At 31.4% G+C, this 24,513-nt stretch overlaps 3 protein-coding genes, 1 non-coding gene and 1 pseudogene across 6 annotated transcripts; 1 reads left to right on the top strand and 4 right to left on the bottom strand.

Annotated features, from left to right (window-relative positions):
• Positions 1-1,205: 1,205 nt before the first annotated feature.
• On the bottom strand, positions 1,206-2,282 carry LOC114372864 (annotated as a pseudogene).
• Positions 2,283-2,463: 181 nt separating this feature from the next.
• On the top strand, positions 2,464-5,312 carry LOC114372863 (polyadenylate-binding protein RBP47B'-like). 2 transcript variants are annotated; one of them, XM_028330413.1, is made up of 6 exons: positions 2,464-3,345; positions 3,461-3,591; positions 3,822-3,918; positions 4,454-4,585; positions 4,686-4,780; positions 4,883-5,312. In XM_028330413.1, the coding sequence occupies exons 1-6, from the start codon at positions 2,662-2,664 to the stop codon at positions 4,974-4,976; spliced, it is 1,233 nt and encodes a 410-aa protein (XP_028186214.1). In that variant the 5' UTR covers positions 2,464-2,661; the 3' UTR covers positions 4,977-5,312. The 2 variants fall into 2 exon arrangements, with proteins under 2 accessions (XP_028186214.1, XP_028186213.1); XM_028330412.1 differs by having other exon boundaries at positions 2,468-3,345; positions 4,427-4,585.
• Positions 5,313-7,727: 2,415 nt separating this feature from the next.
• LOC114372862 (origin of replication complex subunit 1-like) lies at positions 7,728-15,078 on the bottom strand. Of its 2 annotated transcripts, XM_028330410.1 has the most exons (16): positions 14,121-15,078; positions 13,886-14,021; positions 12,971-13,123; positions 12,733-12,873; positions 12,495-12,646; positions 12,314-12,413; positions 12,077-12,199; positions 11,808-11,969; positions 11,657-11,714; positions 11,316-11,494; positions 11,085-11,199; positions 10,393-10,463; positions 9,762-9,857; positions 9,164-9,240; positions 8,929-9,012; positions 7,728-8,091 (listed from the first exon to the last, which is right to left on the bottom strand). In XM_028330410.1, the coding sequence occupies exons 1-16, from the start codon at positions 14,960-14,962 to the stop codon at positions 8,025-8,027; spliced, it is 2,556 nt and encodes an 851-aa protein (XP_028186211.1). In that variant the 5' UTR covers positions 14,963-15,078; the 3' UTR covers positions 7,728-8,024. The 2 variants fall into 2 exon arrangements, with proteins under 2 accessions (XP_028186211.1, XP_028186212.1); XM_028330411.1 differs by lacking the exons at positions 7,728-8,091; positions 8,929-9,012; positions 9,164-9,240; positions 9,762-9,857 and adding an exon at positions 10,215-10,310.
• LOC114377737 lies at positions 12,986-13,063 on the bottom strand. The gene has a single exon (XR_003659174.1). It is a non-coding gene; the product is annotated as a small nucleolar RNA snoR28 (small nucleolar RNA).
• A 5,586-nt stretch (positions 15,079-20,664) lies between the features above and the next one.
• On the bottom strand, positions 20,665-24,302 carry LOC114374306 (aldehyde dehydrogenase family 3 member F1-like). Its single transcript, XM_028331937.1, has 10 exons — positions 23,933-24,302; positions 23,702-23,770; positions 23,525-23,621; positions 23,153-23,359; positions 22,925-23,049; positions 22,631-22,735; positions 22,371-22,543; positions 22,111-22,201; positions 21,863-22,012; positions 20,665-21,318 (listed from the first exon to the last, which is right to left on the bottom strand). Exons 1-10 carry the CDS (start codon positions 24,131-24,133, stop codon positions 21,052-21,054), a joined length of 1,485 nt encoding a protein of 494 aa, XP_028187738.1. The 5' UTR covers positions 24,134-24,302; the 3' UTR covers positions 20,665-21,051.
• Between the last annotated feature and the right edge of the window lie 211 nt (positions 24,303-24,513).

Raw genomic sequence — 24,513 nt, 5'->3', positions numbered from 1 at the left:
TATATATATATATATATATATATATATATATATAAAGTATCCCAACAAAATAGTATTGATACTAAACTATGTATCTTATATACTTTTTTCTTAAATAATTTTTTCCATACCTGAAAATCATTATTGTTAAGAATAACTAAAATATATATAATTATATGTATGGTTGGTCATAAATTTTCCTAAGAATATTTGTATTTTTTAAAAAATAAAAAATTACACTTAGTTTTAATAGATTTTTTTACAAATTTTAATCATTTATCATATTAAATTATCTTATAGGAGTTATGTAGTATTATTATCATAGTATAAAAAAAATAACTCAAGAAAATTAGATTCCTATATTCTCTATGAAACAATTTTGCAGAAAGTATATGTAAAAAGAGATGTTATTTCCCTTTTCTAGAAAAAATAGAAAGAAGAAAAAAATGTTATTACCCCTAGAAATGTTATTTTGAAAAAATAAGTTATGTTTAAGGAGTATTGCTTTTATTTGAGTGTAATTTATAGATTAAAAAAACATTTTCTTTAGAAATTATATTTTTTTAAGAATAAATCAAGCATGAGAGACAAACGTTTCTAATTAAATTTTTGAAAAATTTAAAAGTTTAAACCGAACCCACCCCCTACGTTTCTTATCCCAAAAAAATAATAGCCTAAGATATGGACCGGGGAATAGATGTGACATTATTCCACTTGACAAATGAAATCCTGTATTTTAAAAACAGAGGATAGAAACATGCGATAAACACTAACATACGTGCGCTGAATCCATTCCTATTTCCTAGCTCATGTCTGAAGAAGCTTCTGCTTCATGGGGTCTTGTGTTGGTAAAACCATAAGGGGTTTTAAACTCTCTGATTGAGACGAATGAATGAGGATTTCAATAATAACTGTGACCAGGAGCAGGAAAAGCACCGTAAATAAGATGCCTTCCCAGGATGAGAGGAGTGAGGTCCACTGGAAGAATTCATAAACAAGCAACCCAAGGAGACACAACCTGCGCAAACACCAAAATTATTAGATATTCTATCTGTTTGCAACAAATTTTTCTTTTGAATAAAATAATCCTGAGATAGTTGTAGACAAATAGCAACAATAGTATTTGTATCAGATAAAACAGTTTATTTTGAATGAGTGGTACGGGAATGGCGTTATGTATTTTGTCTAATTTAGCTTTTGTCAAGGTTTTCAATTGGCTTACCAGACAAGAAATGCCTTTAAATTCTCAGCAAAGTAGGTGAAGCCTCACTCTTTGGAACTTCATATGTGCAAATCATAAATGGCTGGAACGAATGCTCGAAGGCTTTGTACTGCTGTGACAAAACCCTGGAGAAAGAAAGATTATCAACTAAAAGGTATCAGGCTATCAGCTAAAAAACAATCAAAATGTGTAAATTAGAAACTTGTGGTGTCTATTATTATTTAGCCTTAGGATTTTTCTGCAAGAAGAAACATAGTGGATACAAAAAATCCAATATACTACATCAAATCAAATTATACTCTCCTAATTATACTAATAATCAACTTTGGTCACCTTAGTACGAGGAATTAAAACATTTCTAGCTATAGGCAGCCCTTTTGAAGCAGCAAACTCTTGAGCTTGTTAAAGCTTCGTCTGCGTGAAACGAGTTCCTTCAACATAAAGGGCCAACCAAAAAGGCAATGGCATGTGCTCTAGATGCCTAAAACCTGACTGCCACACAAAAGTCAAGAATATGTATAAATAAAATGCTAATGAGGAAAATTGGATGAGTAAATTAGGAGAAATTATTTAGATATACCTTCAGGGATGTTTCATCTTTTGTCCAGTTTCTTTCTAGAAATATATATCCAGCAAACCACATTGACCAACCTAGCACCTGCATAGATGCTCTGTAATTATTTATGGTTGTGTTAGATAAGATCAATTTTCTATCACGGTAGTTAAGTAGCACCAAATTATCAACAGGGTAAGCCCTTGGGAATTTATAAAGCTGTTTAGGATTTCCGGTGCTTCAAACACTAAAGGGTTATGAAGTACGAGTTACTTCAGCTACATGGTCACGATTTGTGCAAGATTGAAAAATGAAAAGTACTCTGGATTGGATTACTAAATAGAACTGTCGATCTTATCTTTATGCAAGAACTTACAAGATTTTCTGCTTTATTCCCAAATCATAGTCACTTATTTATTTTCAAGGGAAGTCCCATTTCGACTTTATTGTTAAATGGATTGAGAAATTTCTGCACGGAGCAGTTAAATGTAAAAGAAAAAGCCTTGATATAATTTTTAATTTATTAAAGATCAAAAGAAGAGAGATTTATAGAAACTGACGGGAAGAAATTTGACTTCTTTCTTCATAATGGCTAATGTGCTACCAAGGCAACCCGAGCGCTGTCACAAATAAATGATGTGCGTGTTCAAAAATATATAAAAAATAAAATAAAATAAGAGCTAAGAAATGGTAATAGAGTATTATGGATAGTCAGAATCATTTAGACAAAACAAATTAAATGATTCTGAAATTACTTTAACTTATGCAATTTGAAGCAAAGATGTAATTCACTGGTATTATAAGATGAGTAGATGGCATGTGGATTTGAATAAATTCAGATAAGTAGGAAAGAATAAAATAATGTTAAAGTATTTATGTAGTGAAAAAGATTGAGTAGGCAGAGGGGATGGCGAGCTACCAGCAGGCATCAACAATCGAGGAAGTGAGAACCCTATGGATTGGGGATTTACAATACTGGGTGGACGAAGGGTACCTGAGCCACTGCTTCGGCCACACGGGAGAAGTAATATCCATCAAAATCATCCGCAACAAGCTCACGGGCCAGCCCGAGGGCTACGGCTTCGTCGAGTTCGTATCCCACGCCGCAGCCGAGAGGGTTCTCCAGACCTACAACGGCACCCAAATGCCCGCCACTGACCAGACCTTCAGGCTCAACTGGGCCTCCTTCGGCATTGGTGAGCGCAGGCCCGATGCCGCCCCTGAACACTCCATCTTCGTCGGCGATCTCGCCCCCGACGTAACCGATTACCTTCTCCAGGAAACTTTTCGCGCTCACTACCCTTCCGTTCGCGGCGCCAAAGTTGTCACCGACCCCAACACCGCCCGCTCCAAGGGTTACGGCTTCGTTAAGTTTTCTGATGAGAATGAACGGAACCGCGCCATGACTGAAATGAACGGCGTTTATTGCTCCACCAGGCCCATGCGTATTAGTGCTGCTACGCCCAAGAAAACCACCGGTGCTTATGCTGCACCCGCCGCGCCTGTGCCCAAACCTGTGTATCCGGTTCCGGCCTATACTTCGCCTGTTGTTCAAGTTCAACCACCTGACTATGATGTCAATAATACTACCGTAAGTTTGTTATATTAACTATAGAAGATGCACCTAACCTATTTTTTTATTTTTATTTTTTTGTGATTTCCATTGCTTGTGCTATGCTACTCTTATTGCTTGCTTTTTATTGCAGATTTTTGTTGGTAATTTGGATCTTAATGTGTCAGAGGAGGAGCTGAAGCAAAACTCTCTGCAATTTGGGGAAATTGTTTCTGTCAAAATTCAGCCTGGCAAGGGATTTGGTTTTGTTCAATTTGGGACCAGGTCTTCCTCTTCTTCCCCTAATCATTTTAAGCAGCATGTTTTTAAATGTTTTGAAAGTAAAAGGATAATATAAGATTTTGGCATGCTTTTCATGTGGCTGTGGCCTAATTTTGTTATGCATCATTCTTAAGCTCTTCTTTCTTCAGGATTAAATTATTTTTTGTTTATTCATTATATTAATATTACACGCTGGTTGTTTACTTTTCCTCCCATATATGTGATGTCTGCAGAGCATCTGCTGAAGAAGCCATTCAGAAGATGCAGGGAAAGATGATAGGCCAACAAGTGGTACGGATTTCTTGGGGTAGGACTCTAACAGCTAGACAGGTGATTTTGCCTTTAGAAATGGATCTTTTCTGGATTAAATGTTTTTGGAAGCTTTTCATGCTGTAATTAGATGCATTTGTGATACATCATGCATGCATTTCAATTTCAGGAACTCCTGCAATGTGGTATTATATTGTTAGTCTTCCTGAATTTCTAGGTTGGTAATATGGCACCCATACACGGTTTTAGATTCCCCCTAACAATTGTGAGAATGTGAAGATGATATATGGAAATGTGTGAATGCCAAGTGAGGGACATTCAGAACTTTTGAATTGGGGTAATAGAAAAGAATGAAATAAAATATGATGTTGTAGAAATCATATAATATAATTTATATATTTAAAAATACTTAAACATTATAAATTTTAGTTGTATAAAAATAAGCATTTATCTTGTACATTGCACACACCAAAATACTAGTTACCAATATTCAAGGTTATATATGAATGGATTTAATATCTCTGATTAGCTTAACAAGTAGCTCATGTATGGCCCTAAACTGTCCTAGGACTTACCTGGTGGCTGGGGACCACAGATGGATCCAAATCAATGGAGTGCCTACTATGGGTATGGACAGGGTTATGAAGCCTATGCTTATGGGCCTGCTCATGATCCTTCATTGTATGCATATGGTGCATATCCTGGCTATGCACAATACCCCCAACAGGTAAGCTGTTAATGTTAAATTCAGTTTACATACTATATTGGTTTCTATGCAGAGAATAATTTTATTGGGCTACTCATGCACACGGATTGTCTATTTTTAGGTTGAAGGTGCTCAAGACCTATCGGGTATGTCTGTGCCTACCATGGAACAAAGGGAGGAATTGTATGATCCATTGGCAATGCCCGATGTTGATAAGTAATTTTTTTCCCTTTCTTGTAAAAGTTGGGACACAAACACCTTTACATGAGCATATTGGCTTCTAATGTGTTTCTGACCAATCCTTGTTTCCTTTACCAGATTAAATGCTGCATACCTCTCAGTACATGGAAGTGCCATTTTAGGACGGTCGCTTTGGCAAAAAACCTGTTCGTCATCCTTACAGCAAGCTTAAGATCTAATTGTCCTGCCTGGTCAATTATGTGCATTATATGACAATATTCTGCATAGATTTAAATTCTTGTTAATACATACTTGAGTTGATCCCAATACATTTTTTCTTAAACACAACTTTGTTGGTGTAAAGAATGTGGAAGCGGATCCTCTCCAGCACCTACCGTCTCCAGCTCCCTCCTGCATCATTGTCAGCCGTTGGATACAAGTAAATGATGAGTGTTTTAAAGGTTAGAAAGTCATACCTAGAAAAAAACATTAAGTAATGAATAAGTTTTTTTTTTATCATTAAGTAATGAATAAATTTGATCCTCTCAGTCGGATGAGAAAAAAAAAACTACTATGTTGCATTATTTTCATATTATATATATTTTAATATTTTAGGTTGGGTAATAATAAATATATATTTTTATAATTAAAATGTATAATAAAAAAATATTATACATATAAAATATATTTTATATTTATGATAAATAATTTATATTGTAATCTTAGATTATTTTTAGTTATACTCAATGGCTGTAATTCAATTGGCAACAATCATAATTTGTGAAAAATAATCATGGTTTGATTCCGTAAAATACATTATTGGAAAGAGACGAAGAATTTTAAGTATAACCAAATTTCGGATTGATGATTAGACTTTAGTGTTTTGTCAAAGAGTTAAAGATCTTAATTATGATGGTAGTTATAAAAAAAGATTATTTTTAATTATTGAGAAATAATTTAAAAATTGTTGAAATTCAATTTAGAATTAAATCTTAGGAGTATTATTTAATAAAAAAGTGTTTAAGAACCCCTGACTCGATGAGTCTAACTCAATTGAGTAAAAAGTGAGTTTCTTTGGTATCTCTCTTCGAAAATAATATTTTTAGAAATTATCCTCACTCTGTTTTATTCTAATTTTATATATTGAGGATTTAATTTTTTTTCTTTCAAATTTATTCTTAATATTAATTTTAAATTTAATTTGATTTAACAATTAGAGAAAATAAACTAAGAACTTTAAACATAAAATAATTTTATGTAGTTATGTGATAAAAAAACAAACATATATGATAAATTTTTTTGCAGTAATTATATTTAAAATTGTATCTTTATATGTATATTTATTTATTTTAATTACTTATCTCTTTCTATTTATCTTCTTCATCTTAAATTTTAAATTGAATTTCAGTCGTTTTCTAAAATGATTTTTTAATAATGAAAAATAATCTTGTGTCATTATATAAATTATTTACTATAAATCTAAAATATATATTTGATTCTATTTATATAAATATAAGAATATTTATTTAGTATAACTCTTAGTTTTATAATATTATATATGAGAAAGGATCAAACTATATTGAAGTAATTTAAATAACTATTATATTATTTAATAACTTTTAATTGAATAATATTTTTTTAAAATCTATCTTTGGATTGAAAGATTCTTTTTCATAGATTATGTATATAAAATTTCACATTAATTTTAAATTAATTGTTATTTCATTCATATAGATTAAAATTAACGTAATATATTCTTTAAAAATATACTAAAATATGAATCATTTGATTATTTACTTATTAATGTTCAATTTTAATAAAATTTAATAAAATAATTTTGATAATATATAAATATAATATAATAGTTTGATTGATGAAAATTATATTTTATATTAAGTTATTAAATTAGTGTAATAGTTATTTAAATTATAATAGGGTAATTTGATCTTTTCTCGTTATATATATATTATTTTATGAAAGTGGTGCAGACATAGTAACATTTTCTCCCTCTGAACGGTAATAATTTTTTTGTACGTGACTGTTTTTAAGCTTTTAATATCATCCGTTCACTTACATCCAACAGCTGAAAATGAAGCTGGAGACAAAAGGAGCGGGAGAGGATCCGGTTCCAAAGAATGAAACCTAGAATACAGATACTCAGGTAAACACAAGTACTAATCGATCAAATCATTTCCATTATCTGTGCATTTTGACCATTGACCAGCTTAATAATGTTTACGAAGGAGAGAAACCTCAACTTCTTTATTTTTAGGTCATTTTGGGGATTAAGGCTAAGGTCGACCACCGTAATTGGTGGTTTGCGGTAGACCATAATTTTAATGGTTAAATTAATCTTATTATCGTACTACACTAGATTCTCTTAACCTCCTCCCAGTGACTCCTTTGACCATCATTCATCGTTGTCATTCTACACTAGATTCTCTTAACCTCCTTCCAATAACTCCTTTGACTCTAGCATTTTTTCATTCTTTCCTCCCAACCTCCTCCCCAAAACTGTTAAATTTGGGAATAATGAGCATGTAGTAGAAGGGGTGGTGGCAATAGCAAAACGACGAGGAATAAAACATCAAAACGTCACTGTTGAAAATCACCTCTAACGATGGTGAACAATGATTAGAAGAATTGTTGGAAAAAAGTTGAGAGAATCTAGTGTGAATATCTATATTAATGTAACAGTTAAAAATTATGATCCAATGTGTACCACTAATCAAGGTGGTCCACCCTTGCCTCCATCTATTAGGGAGTTGAATTTAAAATTGTGAATCAAAGTCGATCAGGTTCAACTAGAGTTGAATTTTCTATCTTGCCATCAGTATGTATTTTTATACATGATAATACAACATGAACTATTCCCTTGCGGTTCCTATCTAGTTTTCGGCTTAACTTCTGTTTCAAAATAATTATAAGAAAGAAAAAAAAAACAATTTTGCATTGAACATGAGATGCAACATCAAATGATATATTATTTTAAAGTATTTTAAATCATTCAAGTCAAAGAATTTAAATAAAAGTTGTGGGCAAAATTGTTCTTTGAGAAACATAATGTAATTTTTTATTTTTTTTTGTATAATCAGGTGGTAAACTTGTGAGTATGATTAATCTCCTTTCATACCAGGTTGCTCGCTAAGGAGTAAAGTGCTTTTAAACATTGTGACTTTGTATTTAGAGGGGAATCAATTCCATAACCTTGGGTAAGGGATGAGAATGTTAAATCACTAGCACCACCAAACAATTGGTGTACATAATGTAATTCTCATCCCTACATTAGATACTTTGACAACCAAGGTAGATCTTTGCAATCTCTCAGCGCAAAGGCGACATCATCACTGCCAAAAGATAAATTGAAACCAGTCAAATCAATGGAACCAACATATATGTAGGTCGTAATTCGTAAATGTAGTATAGATAAGAAATTTAGGTCTCGGCGGAAGGGCCACATAGTCACTGCTTAGAATGCTTTCGTTGAGTTTATTTGAAGAAATAATTACTCATGGACTAAATTGTCATTCTAATTTTCTAAATTCGTAAATGTAACATTTGATTTTTCTAATTTTATAAATTGATGATTTTGGTCTCCCGGTAGATTATTAACTAATAATTATGATTATTAAAACTATTAAATTAATTATAAATTAAATAAATAATTATTAAAAAATTTAATAAAAGACTATTAACTCTATTGTTGTAAGTAGAATTATGTGTGACAATAAAGGTGAAAGAAATGGTTGGAGAGAAAAGGAAAAGCTGAAGAATTGGGATCATTAATAATTTTTATTAAATTTTTTAATAATTAATTGTTTTAATTAATTTAATAATTTGATTAATCAGAATTAATTCTTAATAATATATCAAGAGGACCAAAATCATCAGTCTATAAATCTGGAAAAACAATTAAAATGAAGAGGAATCAAAATCATGAATTCAAAAAATCAGAGGACCAAAATTATAATTTAATTTTGCTTTATTCAATTTTTTGAGAGATAAATTATTATTTTCCTAAATTTAAGTTAAACTAAAAAGAGTTTATCGGTGGTAAAATGTCAAGTTTTGAAGAAAAAATATTTTGTCGGGAAACTAGATTCCTTGGTTAGGCACTACTCATAATCCCGTCATTTGTTTCTGTGGGATCAGCTGAAGAAATGATAGGGGCTTTGAGAACTAACCTCGGGAAATTAAGCTGCAATTTTTGCAACTTGTGCTTGGCACCTGCTTCACATAAAATAATCCTGCATTCACCAAGCCTACAGCTGCAGGAAAAAAAAAACGAATAAAAACACGTCCGATTCAATAGGGCATTATTAGCATGGATTACATACACTTGCCCGGCCTGCAGTTCAATATTGTCTTCCGATATCAATAATGCTATTTCGAGTAGAAAGAAATCAAAAGAAGTCTTACCCAATTTGCAGGAGAGTATCATACCCAGGAAACACTTCTCCGTTGCTGGTACAGAAGCATGAAACCCTCATTGCCAACTGCATTGTAAAGTAAAACCTTACTTAAGGACGACTATACAAATCAACCTTTTACATAGCATCGGTGAAAGGATAGGACAAAACTTAAATACTCATTCATAAGACTTTTGGTGTTTTCAAATCAAAATTGGAATTTTACTTTGGTAATCTATATTAATCTTTCATGCAAACCTTTATTAATATGGATTATCGAGGTGAAACTCTAAATTTTGAAATAACACTAAAAGGGCCTAAGGAACTACATCTAAGTTTTGTCCGAAAGCATATTGGTTAACCAATACTGTGATCAAATTAGCTTCTAATGAATTCTATTAGTGTAAAAAGCAAATATCAGAATATAAAACCTCTAAGCCACCTAGAGATTTAGTAACTTAATCAAATATGCAAGACATGCATATTTACACTTCAAATAATGCTGTTCAGGTGAAAAGCTGAGGACTAAGGTTTAAAGGTGTGAACTCTACGGATAATATGAAAGCAAATCGAGAACAAAATAATAGGAAGAACCATCAGGAGCTGACCTTTTCAAAAGTGGTTTCCCCCATTCCTGAATTATAAAGCTCGTGCACCATAGCGGTCAGGAAAATTTTGCCAACTCTGGAACAGCTTTTCATCATCTTCAAAAGAAAGAATGGGGTAAATGTAAGACGGATAAAATTTCTGCAGTTTTCTGCCAGATAAACGAATGTATAAAAGGTGCTTCAGATTGTATCAAATAATTAAGTTCATGCATTTTGCGAGAAAAATCTGGCTCATATATAAAGGACAGTGATAGCATTGATTTTCCTATTTTACTTCTTTACTGTGTCCTATAATGACTGGTCCCTAAAATTATCAGTCAAGTATGACGAACTAAAACAGCATTTGTATTGTTTCATTGATAACTCTAACCCACAATCACATATAACAGAATAAGGTATTCGCTAATGTTATAATCCTTAATTTAAGAAATAGATCACGTTTTCTATTAGTTAAAGGGCATATGCAAGTTACATCAGCAACATTTGTAATAAATGTACTTTACTCACAGGCAGCTTATATGTCTCAAGACTTCGTTCACTGTGTAAGCCCTATGGCATCATCTACCATTCAGTAAAAAAATGGCACTTAAGCATCAAGAAATAAATCAGCACATTGCAAATTTCAACTCACTTGAATATGAGGTGCTTGGAACATTTCTTGAATGGCTGCCTCAACATCTACCATTCCAACAAGTCCCTTTCCTAAAGAGCATATGCAAATGAATTAGTGGGCAGAAGTACCACCTCAAAAGTCAGAAGATAAATCAATGTTAGATTTTTAAATCAACATCAAGGCTACACACCTAGCAACAGCAGAATAATAAGTCTGGAAGAAATAAGGCTAAAAAATCCAGTTCACGTGGTTTTCATGGTAAAATAAGCACCACTATACATGCAATTTCTGAGCAGAGCCCAAACAAACGATATTTTTTTATTTTTTAAAGAATCGTGTGTACAATAAGATAAAATAGCAATCATCCAACTAGCCATCAAGTAATGCATTAGAAGGTCATACGCTGTCTTTTTCGTATATGATCAATGTGATTAAAGAATTAAGATGTAAAGTATATGCCTGGACAACCAAAAGCAAGCATTTAAAAATACTTAAACCGTTAATAATATTTCCTTCTGCAATTGCATTTTGCTAAAAAAGAGATATTTCTTGACATCATAGACAATGCCAAGAAATAATATATAAAGAAAACATACCATTTTACAAACAATACAAACTTTAATTAACAAAAAGTCAAAAAGCAGGAAACATTTAGTGATCCCCCCTTCTACCATGATGACATGTAAAATTTACAAGACATGCTCATATACCTGCAGTAACACAATCAGGATTAGAAATTAGCTTCTTAACACGATAATCTGCTATTTCGGCTGCACGTCTGCATATCTCCAAAGCACGACGTGCATCTCCAGAGATTGCTGCAACCTGAATAATCAAACATCATTTTAGATGTAAACCAATGAGCTATAACACCAAAACAAGTGCCCATAGTATATGAAAGATCAGAGGAAACCAATCTTCATAATGTCATAGATACTAACCTTTCTTGAAGCAAATTCTACAGCTTGCTTTTCAAATACATCAATTCCCTTGAGGCGACTTGAAATGATTTCTTGAAGCTGCTGATAATTATATGGGCCAAAGCAAAGCCTCTGTATGCCCATTCGGCTTGATATACGAGGAAGTAACTTCTCTGGAAGATCCATAGTATTTGCTATCCCTGAATTGGTTACATTAGTACTGAAAAATAAGTTTTTGCAATGCACAAAGGCATCAAGTTGTTATAATCATATGGATTCTTGTTTTCCCACTATTTTAAATTACTTCTGCAAACTGGGAGATCATAATACTGAAAAAATAATTGAAAAGTGCATTATCTTACCTATGACAATTAGCTTGGAATGTGGCTTAGTAGGCCAGTCAAGAATATTGTACAGAACCTGTGAAAAAAGGAAAATTCATCACAATGTGATTACATGTTTTAAAGAATGCAACCTAATGCCAATTTTCCCATTGTAGGATTGGTAGATTACCGACTGGTTTCTGGTTACTAGAAGATCAAGTTCATCAATAAGCAAAATACATGGCTGGTCAGCCTCATCTCTGGTTTTCTTTCCTTCTACAAATCTCTCATTTAGCAAGTGGAGAGCCTTTTTCCAGCTGACCCTGTGGCCATTTAGTGCCTCATAAATAACCTGGAAGAGTATTCAAGACTATAAGAAAATGACCTCGGAATAAGTATGATTGTATGCTTATGTAATAATAACTAGGCACAAGATACTATATACTTCATGAACTTTACCTTATAAATATTCTCTGGTGATGCCAATTTCAGACCATTAATCTCCACAAAAGAGTATGGTTTGATGTTTCCTGCATCAACTTCTGACTTCAAACTTCTCATTACTGACAGTACACTCATTGTCTGCAGTTAGACATGAATAAAAGGACTAAGAAGCAAGACTTGTTCCATGAAAGAAGTTAAAGCCTCATTAGATAGTAGACTAAAGAAACAATACAGAAGATCAAACGAGGATACCTTGCCAGTTCCCGGAACACCATGAATGTAGAGGCAACGCCCCAGACATTGATCATTAGAAATAGCACCTTTGATGAATGTAGTTATCTCCTCCATTTCTCTAAATAAAAGCAAGTTTTGATTATTAAAAGTTCAGAGAGATATACAAAATATTTAAAATCATGTTCAAACTTCAACATACTTATTTCTACAAGGTAAAGATTTTGGCAGTGACGCCAACAACAGTGTAGCCTTTGCTCTCTCAAGATCAGTCTGTTTGTGAGATCTTACATGCTGTGGAATCGTTTTTGTGCCTATCTTTTGAAGTCCAAAGAACCGTCCCTTGTACAGATTCTGTATCATTTACACATTTATTTTCTGTAGGAAATCATAAATACCAAAAAAGAAAGTGGTTACAAAGTGAACAATAATATTCATACTGCAGCTAAGTGATGGCTTCTTGATGGCTGAGATTGTGCATTTTTAATATTTTCTTCTTCATATTCAACATCTTCATCTGTATCGGAGTCTGATTCCTTGCCAACATTCCAGTCTTCATCACTGTCAGACTCTTCACCATTCTACCAAACAAGAATAAACTCATCAATACTGGCACTGTTAAATGGTCAACTCTTTTCTTTCATAAGAAGGATCTTGCTAATATTCTGATTTGATTACCTCTGTTTCATTGTCAATGTCAGCAAGACGTTTGAAGCTGTGCCAATGGATGTCATACTCATACTCACATAAGAAAACATCATCTCCCTCATTGCTAGCTTTAGCATATTCTTTGGGGGTCATGACATGGCAATGTCTAAGGACAGATTCCATCTGCAGTAAATATGGGAGCAAGATGATAAAGTAGACGAGGATAAGTTCCTAGTACCTTGAACATTATGCCTGACCTGAGGCTATAAAAATATTAAAAATAGCCATGAAAGCACCAATAGTTATGTTAAATTTTAGGATATAACTTTTTTACATCATCCTTATAATGTAAGCGTTAGCTGCATCAACTGTTTCATTATTATGACATCCCAATTCTCCTTTATTTGATATCTAATATAGTGGACACAAATGATAAAACATATTTCCTGGAGCACGATGATGAAATTTAATAGTTCAACTTCTTTTCTGACTACTTAAATTAACATGGGTGTGGAATTGCACAATATGTTCTTAACTTAACGGCTTAGCAGGAAAATAGAACTTCCATTTCTTGTGATAAAAAACAATTCAAACAACCCCAGGATGTAAAGATTTGATAAGATTCATAAAGGCAAATAAGATTTTATCATGATTGTAGATAAGCTAAACTAATCAATAATTGAATCATCTAACAAAATAAGCAGTCACTCTTTATTATCCACAAATAATATCTATTAAATTCAAGTACAGTTCTATTATCTTTTGGTACATCTAGATTGCTTTAGTTTTCTTTTCCAAAATAAGAACTAGACTTAAATTGAGTATGGAAAAGAAAACTCAAGCCATCTAAATGTACCCCCAAAGATGTCAACCAGAAAAACTTCACACACGTTAGCATTTTACTATCAACATGCAACAACAACCAAAACAGTTAGCACCCAGTACCTCGATGTCAGCAAAATCATTAGTTCGATATAGCTCCCTCCTCAGGTTATGAGGTTGCCGCCCAACAGAAGTCTCTTCCGGGATTGTATACCAGCGCACCCGACACCAATAGTTGCCATCTACCTCTCTCCATATGCTACTCACATGCCCAATGGACACTAACACAATTAGGCATTGAACAAAAGAAAACGCAGTGCAAGTGTACGTCATTAACAAAAGACATGCCATGCCATACCTTTCAACACGACCAGACCACAAATCACTGGAAAGGAGCTTCTCCCTCATAGTTCTAACTAGTTTCTTACCCTTCGGAGGCTTTGGTAACTGAACTTCCTTACCCATCTTACGAGCCTCACAGAACCCACAGATCCAATCCCCTTCGGGAACATCCTTCAATGGAGGCCTCAAGCATTTCAAATGAAACCCACCCAAACAATCGTCACACTCAATCATGACCTCATCGTTTGAGGAAAAACACATCCTACACTCCTCCATTTCGGGATCTTCATCATCGGAGCTAGCATCTTCTCTCCTCTTCACATAAACATCATCCCCCAATTCAAACTCGCCTCCATCGTAAATCACTTTTTTGTAATACACGCGCCTCTGAGGCAATTTTGCACTCTTTTCACGATTTTCCGATTTCCCCCTTTTAGCTCTGGAAACAACACCCCCCTCACCCTCCCTCTTCCTAGTGGATGCCTTTTCTGATGAAGCTGGTGTTACCGGAGCAAAGAAAAATTCAATTGAGCTCTTCCCATTCTTCTTCTTCGACGCATCGACGACCGGAGCTTTATTTTTAGGTGAAATTTTGCTGGGTGTGGCTTTATCTTCGGCGGAATCCTCCTCAACAATGGATCGTCGCGTCCTCCGCTTCGGAGTTGTGAGCGAGATTTGGAGCGGACTGTGGGGAGGCTTGGGAGCATCGAAGAGGAGGGACTTGGCACGCGTGGATCTGCGAATATGTAGGGTTTGTGGAGTGTCGGGGGTTACAGCCGGCGAGGATTTGGGATTGGATTTGGATCGGAGTTTGGGGTTGGAGGGAGTTTGAAAGGATTTGGAAGGAGTTGCAGCCATTGACGAAGTAAGAATTGAGGGAGAGTGGGGCAAGCTAGGGTTTGGTGAAGGAAGGAGCAACAACACAACAACGGTGCTTACAACAATGAAAAATTGCGCCAAATATTCCCTCTCCTTTTGGCACCTTTTGAACACTATGCTTTTTTTTTTTTGGTAATGTTGGTATTGATTCTTAGGGCCACCGAGGGTTTTGTATTAACGAGCCCAATCCACGCCTTTAATTATTTATTTACCTTTCTATGTAAGTGGCAAGTGACACATTAATGAAATAATAAATAATTTATATTTAAATATATCTTTTTAGTTTTTATGATTTATCAGATTTTTTATTTTGATTTTTTTTTAAATTAATGTTAATATTTTTCTCTTTCTCTAATATATATATATATTATACTAGTTTAATGTTCGTGTGATTTACGAGTAAATTTGGAGGAGATAATGTTGACAAATTTAAAATTTTTATATAATTGAAAAAAATTAAAATTAATTCAAATATTTTAATATAGAACTTATTTATTAATAAGAAGTAATAAAAAATAATTGAATGTGATTATTTTTTACACAATTATAAATTTAAATTTAAAATTAAAGAAATTTGTATAATTGTAACCAAAAAAGACTAAACTATTGCAAAAAAAAAAATGTTTGTATAAACAAAAAAATTACATAATAAAACACCAAATTCTAAATTAAATTAAAGAGTTGTATTGTCAAATGCAAATTTTAAATTATAAGTTATAATTTCATATATGTAATATGCAATAGTTAATAAGTTGTATTATCCTTTGTTAATATATATTTTAATTAAATTACATTTTATTAGCTTTTAATTAAGGGTCTGTTTGTTTAAATTATTTATTAAAAAACATATTTTTACATATAATAGACAATTTTATATTTTTTGGTTTGTTTGTTTAAATTTATTTTGCTTAAAAAATAGTTTTGTGCATTTTGAACGAAGAAAATTTTATCAATTTTTTTTTAAAAAAAAAACACTCTTAAAGAAACATCTCCTTGTTTAAAAAAAAAAAACTAAATTACTAAAACTTTATACTAACTAACACTTAATTTTATATTTTTAATCTGTCATAATTAATAAGTTGGATTACCCTCTATTAATATGTATTAATTATTTTTTTATCAGCTCTTAATTAAATTATTAAGATGTTATTAATGTTAATTTATAAATATTATTTTATCATCAATTCATTGTATATTTTAAAATTTTATATTGACTTTTTATGCAATGTACGATATGTTTTTCTTTCATATTCATCTATTAATTGTTAATTAGTCAACATTAAAATACAATAAACAATATAGATAATTATAATAAAAATTAAATAAGTAAATAAATTTTATTTTAATTACAATAGTATAAGTAAAAAATAAGTTAATATTTTAAATAATTCTTATATTAAAATGTTATGTTAATTCTAATATATTATTTTTAATATACATAAATTAGTTGTACAAATACATGTGCCACTCATGTTTTAATTTACACTATCTAATTAATTAGAATTAATAATTATTAATAATTAATAATATAATATAATTTAAAAGTTTTTGATTGACATTAACGTGATATTGATTTAATTAAAAAATGATTATATTAATTTATTGTCCTAATTTAATTTAAAATAGTATAATAAAAAAATGTGGTTTTCTTATTTAAATTTTTTATCACCTTATTTTGAAATGATATTATGCTAGCCCGATTAAGCTTTTTTCCAGTTAAATTATAATTTTTTACCTTCCAGGCAAAATATACAAAAATTATTTTTCACATATTCGCATTAGCAAAAAATTCTAATTTCTTCAAATATAAAAACTTTATTTTTACAATACTATTACCAAAATTCATTTACATATTTATGATACTAGGTTTTCAATGGTAATATTTTGTAATTGTGAATTTTTACACTCTTTCTTGTAATCATGATACTAGAATTTTAATATCTTACATTGTTTAATGTTTTATATAAAAAAAAATTATAAATGATTGATTTTATAAATGTGTGGATATATATGCATTAGTAAAATAAAATATAAATTAAATTTTTTTATTCATTTTTTCATATTTATAGAAATAATTTATTATTGATTTCATTCATAAAACTTAAACTAAAAAAAAATTGTTACCTTTGGATAATGTCTTGTTATAATATTTAATCTTTAATTACAAACGAATAATTTATTTTTATTAAAGCATTCTTTTATTAATCATTGTGAAAATAATATAATAATTTTTTTATAGGAAGAAAATAAACATGATAACGATACATATAAATCTACTTCCTTAAAAGATAAATTATTATTATTTAAATTAATATTAACATATTAGACTATTTTATTTATTTAATCTATATTATTTTTTATGATACATATAATTATTTTATTTTTTTATTTCATAACTAATTAATTTTTTGTTTAACATTATAATTAATTTGATATGAATAAAATTGACTAAATATTATTATTTTTTCTTTCTTACGTGGAAATAATGAAATAATATTAACATGCTAATATTAATTTTTTTAAAAAGCAAATGAATATTATTATTGAAATGTGTCATTTTCTAAGTATAAGATATGTCGGGAAGAAATACCCAACCACCATAAAAAAAAAAAAAAAAAAAAACTAGTATTAGCTCGTGTTGGTGCAATAACAAATATAATTAGATAGCTATACAAAAATTCTTTAAAAAAAATAAAAAAATAACATGAACAAAAGATACAACTCTCACTGACCTACCACCAACTGGACATGCCAATTGTTCCAAAAGGTAGAAACTTAGCCTAAAGACAAAAGATAAAAAGAAAATGCATTTAATAACAACAAAAGAAGTACAGTAATGTATACAAAAGAGTAGAAGAATAAGACATTGTAATGTTTGACAAAGATACAATGTTCACTCAATAGATTATTTATAATGTATATTTAATATTTTTAAAAAAGAATAATTAAATCTTCAAATTATGATATTAATTACCTACTTAGTATTAATCACCTTAATTACTTACTTGAATATATTATAAGAAAAATTAATTACGCGAGACCTAATTTAATCATTGTCTATCATGCAAACAAGCACACTCAAGTGTATTTTATATAATATATAGATCTATCAAATCAAACATATAATTATTTAAGAAAATAGTTATATCAATAAATTATTTTGAGTAATAAGTTGATCCCTCCTATCTACATGTATTTAATCTTAGGCTTGAATCAATTAACACTAGATGTTAAGTTTTTGTTCTCAAGTTGAAATGAGTTTTCACTCCTCACATTAGATAGCATGTCATATAGTAATAGAAATTTATTTATATTCTAAATAACACATTATTCGTCAAGATAAAATATGTTAAACCGTCAAATGTGTATAATAGTTTATATGAGATTGTTTTAACTTAACTACTAATTTTGAGTTTGGGCCTTGAATATACATTTGTTTTAAATACGGGATAAAGAGAGCTTTATAGCACATAATTATCCTACCTAGGTCAAATGATATATTACAGGGATATATTATTTGTGAAAAAATTAAATAAAATGAAAAATAAAAAGTATAATTTCTCAATAGGACTTAAATCCATGATCTTTTATTCATAGATAAGACAATAAATCATTAACATTATTTTTTATATATCATTAATCAAAAGTTATTAATTTTTTCTTTCAAATTATCAAAATTTATGAATTATAAAAATATTCAATATATAAATCTTTTTAGTTTTATTCTATATCATTTTATATATTTTTATTTTGAACAATTTATATATTTTTATTTTTATTTTATCAATTTATATTTAAATTTCATAAACTAATATGTAAATTATTTACATAATTTTTTTAAAATTTATTTTCATATACAAATTATTTTTACTCTAACTATCTAAGTAAAATTAAAAATATTTATATATTAAATATTTTTTAATTTACAAATTTTGATAATTTAAAAATAAATTAATAATTTCTGATTAATGATATATAGAAAATAATATCAATATAATTAACTAAACAAATCAAGTGTCTTTGATGGTTTATTGATGATAAAATAATATTATTAAAGAAACATAATTTTACAACACTAAAAATAAAAATCATTTTCGAAGTTTCTAACTGTAAAAGTATCTATAAATTTTAAATTAAATATATTATAATACTTATATCTAGATTTCAATGAAACGCAACATTATCTATTAAGAATAGCAAGTTTATATTCAGAACAAACAAAAAAGACAAATACTTAAAGTTAAATTCTCATTTAAAAACAATCAAACCGACGCATATTAAATATTCTTCATTAGATTGTTTTTATTAAATATTAAATTTTCATTAGCTTGTTATGAACCATTTTTCCTGGGTTTTACCGATTTTTATCAATGCTGGTTTTGTAATATATTTTGACCAAATATTAGACCGATTAACCGGTTTTCCAATTGGACTAGTTATGACTAAAAGTATGCGTTTTGTAGTGGGACATATCTCATGGTACCTCTTCTCATGGCTTTTTGTGGTGAGATCTTCTCCCATCTTTCTTCTTAGTTGACTTCACTAGGAATAGAATGGATGTTCCTAGTTATAGATTCAAATAGTCATCTTTCATGAGTCTGGTTCATGCCCCCATGCATTTTGGAGTTATTTCTTCTTTTTAATATATTTCTGGCAGGCTGTTGAGCATGAACAGTGGAGGGAGTGTTGACCTGATTAGGATGTCCTTCATTGCTTTTTCAGTTCTGTTTTTGTTTTAAAAAAAAATTGGACTAGTTAATAGTTAATACGGTTCTGTTCCTAAAACACTGGTTAAAACTAAAATTTGATGTTAATACCAACTTAGAATTAATTGAATGAAATTAGCTTCACTTTTTCTCATTTTTTTTTAAAAAAAAACAGCCAGAGGCATTGGCAACCACAATGTTTTGGGTTACCATCAAGTTCTTCTATCCAGCATTTAGGTGTGATCTGTTTCGCTCTTCGGAAATTTATATTTCACAGCTCACAGGGGTATTATAACATGTGAGTCCAACTAGAAACGTGACAGGTAGATAACGAGCATGTTAGAAACATAGTATAAAAGTCATTTGATGTGTCTTCACCTAATATCATCAACTGGTAAGTGAAGACCCATAAATGGTTTTTTATATTTATATTTCTAACATCCACCACCGCACCACCCACAGATTTGAACTCAGAGCATTCCATTTCACTTTCATTGTTGTTTTCTGTTTCTTCTCTATGTGTATGTTGTTCTGCTACATAGTATATGCTCTTTCTTACTGTTAAAGTTCATTTAAACTATTTTTTTTGAGTAAGATTGGAGCCAATAAACCAAATAAACAGTAAACTATTATTAGACTTTGGAAATCACTAAAACTGTATGTCTAGCTGATACTTTTTATTTTATCGAAAAGTTAATTTATTTGTTATCATTAGACACATGAGATGAGATAATAAGCATGGTGGACCTAATACATGCTGTCGGCAGTTCTTGATAGTTAATAGTTTGTACTATGGTATTGATTTTGAACTGTACTAGTGTTGGGAATAGTACGTCCTTAGCATAAATTGCATTGTACCATTACAAATTGAAGAAAAGGGAATTCGTTAGTGAAGCTTGTGTGCTGTCATATGCTTTTCTGGTGTTCCACACCTCTGTGACTCATCGCTTCTCTGAATCTAGTGGTATACACCGATCCACAAAATCTTTCACCTTATTCATTTACTAATTTGACTTCTTTTATTGTCTTTTCAGTATAAAGTACATAGTAATAGAAGTAGAATCAAACATCCTTCATCCAAACCTTGCCTTACCCAAGTCTAACTAGACATATAAGACATACATAATCAAATATAGTGTGTTTGCTTCAGCGCGTTCCTCCCCATTTCCGCATAAAAAATTTAAGAAGATGCAGAAGCAACATTTAGATGCTTCAGGTTGGACGTGGATCACAAATGCCAAAAGCTAAACCAGATATGCATTTATTTAAGCATCATAAACCTAGGAATTCACACAAGCTTGGAATCACCAATCCTTATTAGGGACTCACTTGAAATAGATAAGTGAAGCAGCATAATGCAACTCAATTACAAGCCTGAAATAGTGGCCGTTTTGATTTCTTTAAGCCGAGCAGAACTAGAAGTATTCCAAGGTAGTCTAAATTGTAAGACACCTCAAGTAGTTGGAGCTTATTAAGAGTCCATGGAGGGAACCTGAACCAAAAATCAGTCAAGTAACTTCTTCTAGCCACAGCCTTATGGTGACTGAACGCATCAAAGGAGAACTTTCCATGGTACTTGCCAAACCCACATTCACCAACTCCTCCAAATGGTAGGGTATCCGCTACGTACTACACAAAATACAGACTAGTTAGTAGTTACCATTCGATCACAAGCAGCCTATGCATGTGCTTATGATTAATTGCGACCGAAAAGTGGTACAATGCAACCAAACGTAAAGTTGTCTTATGGAAAGAACCAAATTTCAACCTCCCCCTCTTGCTCCTAATAAGCATGTCTCTACTTATATAAGCATCATGCTTATTTTGTTAGAATATATATATATTTTATATATTTTATCGACAAATGTTAATTTGTTAGAATATAAGTTTTATTAGTAGATGATATTAAAACCGCGATCTTTTCCATTTTTTCTTCTCCCTTGATCATCTAACACACCTTATATCTCCTCCTCCACTTATATACTAAGTACAATAACAATCACAAGAATATGATCTACTATATATCATTATAAAATTTGGACCTAACTTAAACCCAAAAAATCTAACTCAACTCCACTTATATATTCTGTTTTAGCATTAGTCAATGTGAGATTTTAAAAAAATGCCTCAAGCTTATTAAATAAGAAGAAAGAGACAAGCAGCAGATTAATACTTGTAGAATTGCATCGTTGAATACAAGACTTCCGGATGATGTTTCAGATACCAATCTTCTCTGCAGAGTCTGGTTTTTCGTGAAGGCATAAATAGCTAAAGCTTTAGGCCTTGAGCTTATGAACTCAACACTCTCTTCAATCTTCTCCACCTGCAAAAGCCAGGAAAATACAAATAAAACTTCACTTGCCACATTCCCGGACTATTAATGAGAAACTAAAGGTAAAATATTTTTTTTTTGCATCTTACGGTGATAATTGGAAGTACAGGGCCAAAGATTTCTTCAGCCATGATTGCTGAATCAAGTGGCGGATCCAGCAATATTGTCGGTTCAATAAATCTGTACAAAATTTATAAGGTGATAGTAATGTGAAAGAAAATTGGTCTGTCCCATTAAGGTGGGAAGTGAACTGCACAGGATCATATGCGACATATGGAAAAACTTGGAAGCTAGCAACTAAGAAAAGAGAGTACTTGGTAGCAAAAAAAGGAAAGAGAGTACTACTCACAAGTCATTTTCATCCATTGAACCACCATAAACCACCGATTCTTTGACCCTTGGCTCAGTGAGAAGATTCTTGAGTCTCATGAAATGATTTTTATTAACTATCCTTGCAATAGTGTTGGACACCTTGGGGTTTTCTCCAAACAGTTTCTTAATCCATTCCTTCATTAATGTCACCTAAAGAAAAAGAAAAAAAAAAGAAAGAGTAGAGCCATGCTTCAATATCAAAATAACAAAAGGTCGAAATTCTTTGAAGCTTCGTACCAATGTAGAACTGAAGCTCTTCTCCACAAGGACATAATCGATTGCTATGCATGCCTGTCCCCCACAAGCCCCAAATTTTGCCACCAAAATTCGCTTCACAGCCACCTTGTGGTTCATTCAACAAAAGAAACTTCCAGTTAGCAATTTTTTTGGGCCACAAGTTTACATATAATTATTATATAAATATGTAATCGACTTAATTTTAAGGGCCCCGATCACACAAAATAAAATAAAATAGAACTTTATTTTTTCTTTTTTTGCCATGTGATGTGACAAGATTGAATGAGTATCCACCTCTTTGTCCCAAGAAGAAGAAAGAGAATCAATTATGGCTGGGCATTTTCCACCTAACTCCAAAGTCACAGGCGTCAGATGCACAGCTGCTGCAGACATAACAATCCGCCCTACCCTTGCACTTCCTAGTATTGATTCATATCATACGTTAAAAAAAAATCTCATCAAAGGTTTTGAGTTAAATAAGAAGATGATGGAAAAGATTATATATGATTGAGAAAGGTTAACCTGTGAAGAAAATCTTGTCCCATCTTTGCTGCAAGAGTAGCTCCCCCACTTCTGGTCCACCTTGGATGACCTTAATGGCATTATTGTCCAAGTAAGTTGGGAGGAAAGTGGCTAAAAGAGAAGAGCAAGTAGGGGACAACTCTGAAGGCTTTAGAACCACACTGTTTCCAGCAGCTATTGCTCCTATCAGTGGCTCCAAGGAAAGTCCTGTTTTATAAAACCAAACATTAACTTACTTGATCTGGTGGTAATGATTCTGTTTATTTATAATATTTTAATTCAGCTATATCACTCGTCGACGTGGATCTTTTTAAGAGATCCTAAAAGCAACTTTTAGAAGAACCCTAAACATTTCATTTTGAATTAACTCACCAAAGGGAAAGTTCCATGATGAGATTATGAGAACAAGACCAAGTGGCTCAGGAACTATCTCTGCACTTGAAAGCAGTGCTATTCGTGGCAGCTTTGCCTGTGACAAACATCAAAGTTAGTCATGGAAATAAAAAAATAAAAAATATTCTTGTTCACAAGGTCTTTGAGCTACCTCACCTCTTTGCCTGCCATCCAATTTTTCAAAGACTTGCTTGCCAAGTTTAAGGTCTTCATTAATGTTCCAACCTGCGAGTAATTAATCATCATGGATTAATTTAGAAACGAAAATTAAAAGAGGTGTACAATTTGCTAACAGTAGCAAAAGTCCCAAGTAGAATTTAACAACAGGAGGACTAGTCTAGGATGATTCATATTCATGATTCACATAAAATAATATCAAACACACACCTCGTCTCTAAAAGCCTCCACGTAATGCTTCCCCAAATCATGCTTGAGGGCCCTCAAAATTTCTTCCTCTTTTTCAACGAGAAAATTGTGCAACCCTTTAAGCTGTGATTCTCTCCATGATGCTTCCTTTGTTTTTCCACTCCCGTAGTACTTCCTCACGTTCTCAAGATCTCTTCCCAAAGCTTCCCCAGTGTACTTCATCTCATAAATAAAGAATTTGATGTACCCCTACAGCCCTACTTCAATTCTCTCCGACTAGGTAGTATATATAATCTTCACCACCAAATGTCTATTTGGTTAACAACCGTAATAAATTGTCCTCACCTGACACGTTCTATGGAGAAAATTATGGTTTAGCATTAATTTGGGCACCACTGTAATCATCTTCTGGAAAATGTTTTGAAGGTGACAGAAATAGAAACAATAAATAGTCATTTTACACAATAGGTGTAGTCCAATCCATAACACATTTTAATTTTGTGTGAAAGTTTGCAAATAAATATACATGTCTAAAATCTAATATATCATGTTATTAATTTTAATAAAGAATTATGTTTTATTTTATTATTATATTTATTATT

The sequence above is a fragment of the Glycine soja genome, chromosome 11 (genome assembly GCF_004193775.1).
Source record: "Glycine soja cultivar W05 chromosome 11, ASM419377v2, whole genome shotgun sequence".
Classification (NCBI taxonomy): Eukaryota; Viridiplantae; Streptophyta; class Magnoliopsida; order Fabales; family Fabaceae; genus Glycine; species Glycine soja.
The sequence above is the reverse complement of the archived record's forward strand: the minus strand, read 5'-3'. Positions and strand labels throughout refer to the sequence as shown.

What these genes read in the sequence shown, in the direction of transcription:
- LOC114372863 (XM_028330412.1), top strand. Translation starts at nt 2,662, where the DNA reads ATGGCGAGCTACCAGCAGGCATCAACAATCGAGGAAGTGAGAACCCTA. An exon ending in TTTGTTCAATTTGGGACCAG is followed by an intron (nt 3,592 to 3,821) that starts GTCTTCCTCTTC and finishes TGATGTCTGCAG; the next exon opens with AGCATCTGCTGAAGAAGCCA. An exon ending in GGACTCTAACAGCTAGACAG is followed by an intron (nt 3,919 to 4,426) that starts GTGATTTTGCCT and finishes AAACTGTCCTAG; the next exon opens with GACTTACCTGGTGGCTGGGG.
- LOC114372862 (XM_028330410.1), bottom strand. Translation starts at nt 14,962, where the DNA reads ATGGCTGCAACTCCTTCCAAATCCTTTCAAACTCCCTCCAACCCCAAA. An exon ending in TCCTGATTGTGTTACTGCAG is followed by an intron (nt 10,464 to 11,084) that starts GTATATGAGCAT and finishes TATGCTCTTTAG; the next exon opens with GAAAGGGACTTGTTGGAATG. An exon ending in TTGCAGCTTAATTTCCCGAG is followed by an intron (nt 8,092 to 8,928) that starts GTTAGTTCTCAA and finishes ATCTTTTGGCAG; the next exon opens with TGATGATGTCGCCTTTGCGC.
- LOC114374306 (XM_028331937.1), bottom strand. Translation starts at nt 24,133, where the DNA reads ATGAAGTACACTGGGGAAGCTTTGGGAAGAGATCTTGAGAACGTGAGG. An exon ending in GGACAAGATTTTCTTCACAG is followed by an intron (nt 23,050 to 23,152) that starts GTTAACCTTTCT and finishes AATCAATACTAG; the next exon opens with GAAGTGCAAGGGTAGGGCGG. An exon ending in AGAGCTTCAGTTCTACATTG is followed by an intron (nt 22,544 to 22,630) that starts GTACGAAGCTTC and finishes CTTTTTCTTTAG; the next exon opens with GTGACATTAATGAAGGAATG.